Source organism: Uloborus diversus, chromosome 4, assembly GCF_026930045.1.
Source record: "Uloborus diversus isolate 005 chromosome 4, Udiv.v.3.1, whole genome shotgun sequence".
NCBI classification, from domain to species: Eukaryota; Metazoa; Arthropoda; class Arachnida; order Araneae; family Uloboridae; genus Uloborus; species Uloborus diversus.
In genome coordinates this window covers 163,302,599-163,312,732 of record NC_072734.1, presented here as the reverse complement: position 1 = coordinate 163,312,732, position 10,134 = coordinate 163,302,599, and the positions used below count along the sequence as shown (strand labels likewise).

The 10,134-nt window shown below is 32.2% G+C and overlaps 1 protein-coding gene across 1 annotated transcript in view; it reads left to right on the top strand.

Annotated features, from left to right (window-relative positions):
- Positions 1-265: 265 nt before the first annotated feature.
- Positions 266-10,134, top strand: part of LOC129221443 (clustered mitochondria protein homolog) — an 88,324-nt gene continuing 78,455 nt past the window's right edge. The window contains exons 1-3 of the mRNA XM_054855928.1: positions 266-493; positions 3,062-3,467; positions 7,176-7,347. Of these exons, the coding sequence (XP_054711903.1) occupies positions 3,075-3,467; positions 7,176-7,347 (565 nt within the window). The 5' untranslated portion in view covers positions 266-493; positions 3,062-3,074. The remainder of the gene's footprint in view (positions 494-3,061; positions 3,468-7,175; positions 7,348-10,134) is intronic.

Here is a 10,134-nt window from a genome sequence, read left to right as displayed (position 1 = left end):
ACTTTTGTTTTTACTGCTCATCTTGAACTAATGTGACCATTTGATTTTGCAATCCTCTTTTTAATTGTAGCTATTTTTGGGTATTTAAATAGACTTTGTAGCATCATGTTCTTGTCCAATAGATGCCTTGCATTTTGGAGGCGGGGTTGGCCACATCCCATTTTTAAAGGTAAAATGACGTCATTGCCGGTTTACAGACGCACGTGGATTGAACGCGCACGCATCTTGCTAGCGACTTCGGGATACGGAAGGTCGTAGGTAAAGTTCATGTGGTTTAAATTGAAATTTGTTTCCCGATGTGAGAGTTTGTTTTGAAGTAGCTAAGCATTGTTAAAATATATCTGCAACTTTTCAATTTTGTTTCTTATCAAATATTTCTGTTTTTGAAACTGAAGATTTTTCAGCTGAGTGTATTTTTTAAAGTTTTTTTACATAGTTCCTCAACGCCCTTGAGCAAATGTTTTAGAAACTTTTCTGCAGTGTTACATAAGAGGTTCGATCCTTACTCTTTTATTATTTTTATTACTGCTATAATCACAGTATATTTTGACCAGAGTGCTCATAGTCTACCTTTGAATATTTAGGCGGTGAATTGGTTAAAAAGTACGATAATTATCTAAAATTTCAGACCTTATCTTATCTTTTGCATATCTTCAGCACACATTTTTTTGTTCAATTAAAGCATGGTCTAGCTTAAAAATAAAACAGCAATTTTCCCCCTTGGTGTAAGATTTTATTTATTTATTTTTTTAATGCTTTTACTTATGAAATCTTTTCTCTTCGATCTGATACAGTTGAATATTATTAGTATTTTATTGTGCAATCAGAGATTTTTATCGGCTTGATTACTAAAGATGTCATTGATTCGTTTTAATGCTTTTTGAAATTGTTAATCATATTTAATTAAATACTTGACATTAATGACCTGGTTTATTACAACAAATAAAACTTTTTAAAATAATATTTTAGTTTGTAATTTGTTTCAGAATAAGTTCGATATTTAATGAGCTTATACAAGACAAATTGTTATAGTATAATTTACAAACTTGAAAATCTTGTAACGGACTAAAATTTTAGCAAAAAATAGAATACTACTTCTCTTTATTTTTAGAATTTTATACATTCAAATGTTGCTGACTGTAGATAGGATAATAAGAAAACTACATCACATTTAGTTTAAGATTTACCCTGTCTTTTTATTTGAACAAAAATCTAACTATTTTGCTTGGTGTCAATCTTTTAATATTTTTCTTCGAAATATTCATTCACAAAATATTTTACTTAAAGTGCCAGTAACTCAATTATATAAAAACTTCCTTATGTAACAGTTGGCAGAGTTATGAAAGGAAATTCACAACATCACCAAGAGAACTAATTTCAGTTCAATTTATAATTCAAAGGAATGTTATAAAAAGTTTAAAACATTTATGTGCAAAAAAAAAAAATTTTTTTTTTAAACAAGGATTAAATAACAATAAATTGATTAAATATATGCACTTATATTTTAAAATGTGTGTAATTTCTTTTTTAATTAATATTTTTAATATAATATGTTCTGTGACTGAAATAAACAAAGACAAATTGATAACCTTTGGAAACAAATTACTGGCATTTTCCAATAGTAATCTGGTGTTAATTTAGTTTTACATCTTGAAATGGCACCATAGTCAAGAGGAAAATCTTCACTAAGCTGTGAAACACTCAAATATGTAAAAATATTATATGATTTTAAGTCTATTATTGCACTATAACGCTTTCATTTGCACACATGTGTAAATGTCTAAAAATTTGGTTTCTATTAAGGGGGGGGGGGGAGAATTGTGTACAAATTGAAATTTTTAATGAAGAATTTAACTTCTATGTAACTAGATTAGAATTGGCTGTATATTAATAAGTTACATATATATTTGTACTTTAATATTCACATTGAACAAATGTTAAATATTAAACAGAACGTTGTTACATTTTGTTCTTTTTTTTATATTTTCCCCCAAAATAGTTTCTAAAAATCTAGTTTTGGATACTTTCTGACAGTTTTGGATACAAGGGCTTTGGACAGGACTAAAAACCCCTGTATTTACGGTGGTGTCCAAAACCATGCCAACTCTGGATTGAAGATTCTATCTGGACATTTTTCTGTATTAACTCTCCATAATTTGAAGGGTGCATAAAATTTCATTTCTCAACTATCAGAAAAAATTGAATGATCTGTCATTCAGTGTTTCCATTTCATTCACTTTTCGATTACATAAAATACACTGCCAGCTCGGTTATTATATCCGCGGACTGCAGTTTCTTGCTTATTAGCACTCATCAGCACAGAATAGCCTGGGGGCGAAAACTACTTCCTATTCCATGCTGAGGAGTGCTAAAAAGCATGAAACTGCAGTCCGCGGATGGAATAACTGAGCTGGTGGTGTATTTGATGTATTTCTGCCTTAGCCCTAGGTTAGGATGGTAACTTACTGCAAAATACCTGCTTTGCCTCCAATCTGAGTTGAACCGTACCATTGTTGCGGTCACTCGTCTGGTGTAGGGGCATTCCACGGTATTTTTGACATTATGTAGAGTCCGTAACGTGACCGTTTTTTGCCATAACTTTTTGATTTACCGTTTGATTTGCAAATTATTTTAATATTAGCTGGTGTGTTGGTAGGAAAAGATCAAAATAAAATATTATGCTAATCCAGCAGTAAGTTAAAAAGTTATGGCAAAAAAGGTCACGTTACGGACTCTACATAAATGTCAAAAATACCGTGGAATGCCCCTGTACTGATTCTACATTAGCTACCAGTTTGTTTGGCTCCCTTAAGGGGTTTTCCGCCTCCAGTTCAGTTACTTCCTATTCTGTACTGATGAGTGCTAAAAAGCACAAATCTGCAGTACGCGGATGGAATAACTGAACTGGCGGTGTATTTTATGTATTTCTGCCTTAGTCCTGGCTTAAGGCGGTAACTTACTGCAAAAAAACTTTGCAAATAGTCGGACTTTCATTGTGGTGTAATTCACATATTTGCAGAATAATAGTTTTGTGTATTCATTATGTTCCAAATTTTTCCAGATCTTTTTCATGAATGATGGTTAAAGATTCTGATATGCCGTCAGCAACTTCTTGTGAAACAGTAAATGGACATAGCACTTTGAACCAAAGTGAAAATTTTGAAGATATTGCTGAAAAACTAAAATCATTGAGCATCACATCACTGTCATCTTATGCGCTATGTGAGAATACAGTGTCGAACATAAGTGGTAATTCTTTAGAGTCTAAAAAACTTGGAATGTATATTGAAGAAGATATTGACGAGTCTCCTTCCGTGGATCGGAAACTCGACATTGTTGAGGAGAAAGCTAGTGATAAGAAAAGTGAAGTTGATGATGTTGCTAAAGATCAAGAATTTGTTTTTATCCATGATGCAGGCTTTGTTGTTAAAGTACAAGCACCAAATGGCGACACATTTGATATACAGGTAGTCTTCCTTTTCTTTAAAGATCAAATTAAGTTCTTTGTTCAGAAATATTTTTTCTTTTTTTTTTGCTGTTTTTCATACTAATACATATTGTCATAGTGGTGATTCTAAAATGTATAATCTCCATTCTTGCTCTGAGAAAAAAAGTTTAAATTTCCCAGTGCACTAGGAAATGCATTGATGTCTTTTAAAAGGTGATTCTCGAAAAAATGTCCCGTGTGTATCGCTAAGTTTTTAATTTTTTCCAGCTAACTAAAGCCTTCAAAAAATAATGTTGTTGGGGAATAATACATGCTTTTATAAATTATCAAAGCATAACAGTTAATCCCGTACTTAATTAACAGTTACTTGAATAAAATTTAAAACTGCGAGTTACGCACGGGACATTTTTTCGAGAACCGCCCTAAGGTGGTTTTACCAGTCGTAAAAAAGTTTGGAAATTTTACATTCTGTGTAGAAACCCAGAAAAATACCAGTTGGAAGCCGGAAGTAAGCCAATCCATATTTTGCCGGAAAAAAGTCAGAATGTGGTGATAAGTGGGTTTAACTTTTATGCAAGTTAAAAGAGCTCCATGTGAATGTGGCTAATGTTGAACCAAGACATAAAAATATAAGCTATATAACAAAATATTTTGTCTGTGTTTATATTTTATTTCATTTTGCAAAAATAGATTTAAAGTTTTAAACCCGTAACAAGTTATTTAACATAGCAGACATAGTAGGGGAGAGGGGGCACATGTGAACAAAAACGACATTTTTCTATATTTTTCATTATTGATTTGAGATAAAAAAGAAAAAGGTGCTAAATATGATAAATCAAACATTTGCTAATATTTTCATGCAGTTATCCCCCTTCTACAAGAAGAAATTCCAACCTAAAAATTAATTCTAAAATATGTTACATTTTGTTCACATCTGCCCCGGTGGGGGGGCAGTTGTAAACACACCTGGGGCACAAGTGAACAGATACATAAATGGTATAAAATGCACCTAAGTATATCTTTAAGTACTCTTTATTACACATTAATAAACACAATGAAAATATAAGTATTGAGTACATAATAAATTAACTTGATTCAACGAACATTATAGCCTTCAAGTTTTACAGAAAAAGAAACTGAAGAAGCAGCTCGATATGTGCTACCTAAAATTGAAGGTGGGGGTAATTTTAGCAGAATATCATCTGTTTCTGGAAATACAAAGGTTTCATTCTTCTGCTTCCTCATGAATTTAACATTTGCTTCATCACTCTCCATTTTCTCGATACCGCCAACATAGTGAATTTTTGTCTTTTTTTGTAGTGAATTCTACATGGACAAAGTCATTCATAGCTAAATTTTCTGGTGCAAGGTTGACTTCAGCACAAATTTCTTGATGGCTACTCTCTTCAAAGCTAATGTCGGACTCGGAGTCACTGACTACAACCTTTGACTGCTCCTTTTTCAACAGTTCAGCAAGTTCTAACTTTCTTTTCTTTGCAACTCTTTCACATTTTATCTTCATTTTCTCTGCCTTTTCTTCCATAGCTTTGACAACAATGTCTTTTTCGGGGGTGTCTGTTAAAATTCTTGATTTTCTTTTTTGATGCTGCTTACTTTTCCCTAGAGTGAAATCGTGAAATTCTATTCTAGGCAATGGTCTCACACATTCTGGGGTAGGACTTGAATGTGCATTGCAGCTGGTGGAGGCATCCTCAGGATTAACTGGCATTAAGCTTGTTATTTGAATTGTGATGAAATCAGCGTCAGTAAAAGCAAGCCGAGATAACGACCAAATTCCTGGTTTAGAAAAACCCAATTTAATAATTTTGGATGTAAAGGCTGCTGTGAAAGCTGGTGAAGAACAATGACCAATTTCATATATAGTTATTCTTTTTCCTGGGTGTAATGTCAACCAGTCATTGAAAGAAGTTTTTAGTGCAGATTTAAAGGGACTATAAACACCTACATCCAAAGGCTGTAAGCGATGTGAACAATGAGGGGGGAATGTAAGGAGTACTATTCCATTCTCACGACAAAATAATATTACATCCAAACTGATATGACTTTCATGATTATCAAGTAGAAGCAAAACAAGATTTGCTGCGGTACAGCGGGAGTACTTTTAGAAGTGTTTTACAACTTCTAGGAAGATATCTGCTGTCATCCATCCAGTTTTGGATACTAACCCTAAGCTTTCTGATGGTGCTCCATTTAAGAAAATATCTTTGTATCTTTTTCTTGGGAATACAAAAACAGGAGGTACAGTGTTTCCCATTGCATTAACTATACCATAAAATGATACAAGTTCACCTCCCTTGCCTGAAATTCACCTCCCTTGCCTGAAACATTTTGTCCAACTTGTTTCTCTCCACAAACCGCGATCACTTTTGGAGCCTCCAACACAGTCGCAATACAGCTGATACTAACTTCAATTATTAAAATTTTTAATTATTCAGTGTTTCTTAATTAGCCTAATCAAATAAAAAATTAAACAATTTTTGAAATTGAAATAACTAAAAAAAAAACAGTATGGGGCACATGTAAACAGTTCACACCTGCCCCTACATAGTGTGTTCACATGTGCCCCATATAACAACTTAAGCCTAATCTGATAAAAAGCAATATTTCTTTCAAATTTTTAAAAAAAAATAGAGTACAAAAATTTACTTTATAAATCCCACTTCAAAATGAATAAAGTTCAAATCACAATAAAGATAGTGTTGAATGTGTTTTTACTCTGAGAACTGGAACATGAAAGTTTACTGGCACCTTCCAAAACAGAAGTTATTATGATAACTAAAAAACAAAATAGTTGAGATCTTTGAAATTTCAGGCAGCACACAGTACTACTGCTGTCATCTACATGAATTTTTTTCAGATTTTTTTCCTCATGTTATCTGGGTAAAATATGGTTTGTTCACATGTGCCCCATGTTTACATGTGCCCCCCTCTCCCCTATCACTATATAAGTAGAGTGAAGCTGGGAAAGATTATTGAGTATTCTGTTATAAAATTAATTGAAAAATGAAGAGAATATATTTAACAATCGTTCTCAGTGTATTGATGAAATATTTAAAATCCATAGTGTGTATGCTTTTTAAATTCTACTCATTAAAACAGTAAGAAAAAAACATGTATGATGGATTAATTATAGTGTGTAATATGTTAATAGTTTTTTTTCCGCTGATTTTTAAATAAAATAAGTTTTAAATTAGGATGAAGTCCAGAATGAAATGAAACAAAAATCATTAATTTGCATGATCAATTTTATTCTATAAAAATTGTGTTAATAATGTAACTGAATTTCTGATATAACTGAAAGAGTAGCAAACATTTTCAGCAAGCTCCATTTTAATGCTGCATTAAGCTATAAAAACACGGTAGAAAATTGATTTTTATCTATTATTATTTTTCAATAAAAGTTCTTGTACGCTAAAACTGTGCTTGTCTGAAAAGTTTTTCATAAAATATTTTTAAAAAAATAATAAAATCCACCCTAGCTGGCCTTTTCTGAAAAATTTCTTTTTTTAAAAAAAAACTCCTCGACTACATAGCCCATTTGTCCTAATTTAAAATTTAATAAAATACCAAACGTAAAATGTGAGTAAATTAATAATGGGGGAAGGAGGGATTTCTGCTATATAATAAGCTGGAAGTTCAAAAGTTAATTTTGTACCTTTTTTTAAAAAAAATTCTTTGGTGTTAAATCTTTTCTAAAATATTTTAGGTTAGTTCAACAGAATTGGTGCAGGAAATTCATCAAATGCTGATGGATCGTGAAGAAACGTGCCACAGAACTTGTTTCTCTCTGCAACTAGATGGTGTTACAATGGATAATTTTGTTGAATTGAAAACTATTGAAGGATTGAAAGATGGTTCTCTTATTAAAGTTGTTGAAGGTAAATTTTGACATAAGTTATATCTGATGAACTTATAAAATTATGGCTGATAAAATGAGTGGCAAGCAATAGGGAAAACAATTTTATAATGTTCAGTGGTGTATCAAGAGGGTCAAACATCTCTGACGAACGTTAGGAATTGTATCCCCTCTCCTCCCACACACCAATTCATTAAAAATCAATGAAAAAAATAACTTTTTTCTATTTATTAAAACATCAATTGTGTTTCAGTTCTATTTATAACAATGCTTTTTTTTTCAAACAGGCATTTTTGTTTAAAAACACAAGACGAATTTATACTATAAACATTCTGATGGCATGAAACACAAACTGACCAACATGGGAGTCTCTTTATTGTATGTGCATGGTTTCATTCCATGCACTTTTACAAACTCACCATCAGTTTTATTTTTTAGCAATTGCTCAGGATCAATGTAACTAACTTTAAACATTTCATTCTTATTGAGTTTTTTGAGCCGAGTTAACACAAATTGATGATTTTCTAATTTGTTCTTCAATTCATGCTTTTTATAAAGTCGTGACTGTCCTTGGAGTCGTAATCAGGGACTGATTTACGGAGGGGCATTCGGGGCCCGGGGCACCAAAGGAAAGGGGGCACCAAATTTGTCTTTTTTTTTTTTTTTTTTGAGCAAAAAGACAGTGCAAAAAGACAAAAAAAAAAAAACTCAAACAGTTTTATGATGGACAATGTGAAGAAGTCATATTAGACTCTAAGCAGAGTCTCAAGGTTTCATGTTTTTATGTAATCTGTTATAATTTGATTACAAAACTAAAATTCAGGATGTCAGCCTATGATGGCATATTAAAGAAATTTTCTTGCTTGTTTGAATGCGACAAGCAAAATATTCGAGAAAGTGCAAAAGATCTTTAAAAATCTTACTCCTGTGGATTTGGAGGATGGTGTCCTGGTGATTTGGAAGAGTCTTTTCCCGATGAATTTATTCATATTAGTTCAGTCATCGAAAAAGAAAGTTTAATGCCGAAAAGTTAAAAAAAAATCCATAAACTTGGTAAATGGATACTTTTGCCAATGTAGATACAGCCCTGAAATTGTTTTTGACTTTGCCAATCTCCAATTGTGTTGGAGAAAGATTATTTTCGCTATTGAAGAGAACTAAGTGTCCTTTGCGTACTCTCATTTCTGATAGCAAATTATCATCATTAGCTCTATTATCAATAGAAGGAAGTTTGACCGCAAAACTTGGTTATACGGACATTATGGAAGAATTTACTACAAGAAAACAAAGGAACGCTGAAAGCACATTATGATTTACCTTAACCGTCATAGTTTCTCCACCTGCGACTGTAAAAAAAAATTTTTACATGAAAATCAGGAATTTATTTTAGAGTTTTCTTTCTATCAAAATAATATCCAAAAATTACCTTCATATTTTTTTTGGGGGGGGGCACCATATTTTTCAGTGCCCCGGGACACCCAAGTGTATAAATCGGTCCCTGGTCGTAATGCCATGTTTCATAACCGAAATATATTCATTACAAAGTAAGCAAACTGGTTTATTTTTTACATTTACAAATGTCATAGTTCAATCCACTTTTCTTGGAATCTGGAATTTTGCCTGGGTCTTTGAATTTTAATTTCTGTCTCTCACGATGTATGTACCTATTTATGTATGCACTCTGTAGGCAACAAAAACATGCATTTTGACTGAGCCTGAATCTATTTTGACGCATTTTGTCATATTGTGCGTAGGTTAGTACCTTGCAAACCACAAAAAAGGTTTGTTTTCGTTTGAAAATCATGCGGCGTCAAATTGTGCACCTTTTTGTTTTTAATTCAAAAGAGATGATTATACGCTCATTGTGGCAAATCAATGTTAATTTTACGCCCCAAAGTTGGTATCTCCGAGGGATCTTTCAATCCATATCTAATAGTATAGTCAATGAATATTTCTTGCCCCTTAGAGAGTGTTCTTCACACCAGCCTCTCAATGCCTTTGTATTTACTGTATGTAGTTAAATAAGTTATACAGAAGCAAAATATTTCTATTAACGGATTTTAACGAAAATAATTTTTCAGCTACTAAAACATGCAACTTAAAATAAAAAATAAATTTCCTTGCATTAAATGGACACTTGAACTTTTGAGACTACTGTGGTAATAAATACATAGAATGGCCCAATTTGGAAGCATATGGCAATTTATTTCAAGCATATGGCAATGGATCACATGATTTGCTATTTACCAATCACATTTTGAATGAAAGTAGTGACCATCCTGTTCAGTGTAGTGAAAACAGTAAACAATTCTGATTGCTTTTTAGAAAGGATTCTGCAGACTGGAAAGGATATGGAAAATATGTTTTGAAAAATTCATTGATTGCGAGTTATGCTATTCTAAAATGTTCTATGAAATAAAAAGCTCTCTCCTTTAAGTCAAGAAGGCAAGATCAACTCTTAGCTAAAGCTTCATATAAACTGAAAGGCGTTCTGTGACTTAACAAGAGGTTCTGTCAAGAACTAAACAATAGCTCAAATTGTTTAAAACATAATATTTCATACTGATTTCTAGGAATAAAATACACCTTACTCGTCTAAAAAATACAGGACAGACAGACATTCTCCCCCATCTCAATACCTTTCTTTTTAATTTTTTGATATTTATTTAACCTTTTTTTTATATTATAAGATGCGATATTTTTTAGATGCATTAAGCCTTTCATGCTTTTTTTATCCTCCGACCTTTACTGGGAAAGTAGGCTAAAGATGGAAAGCAAAGATTGCTCAAGGCATGTTTGAGTTAGTTAA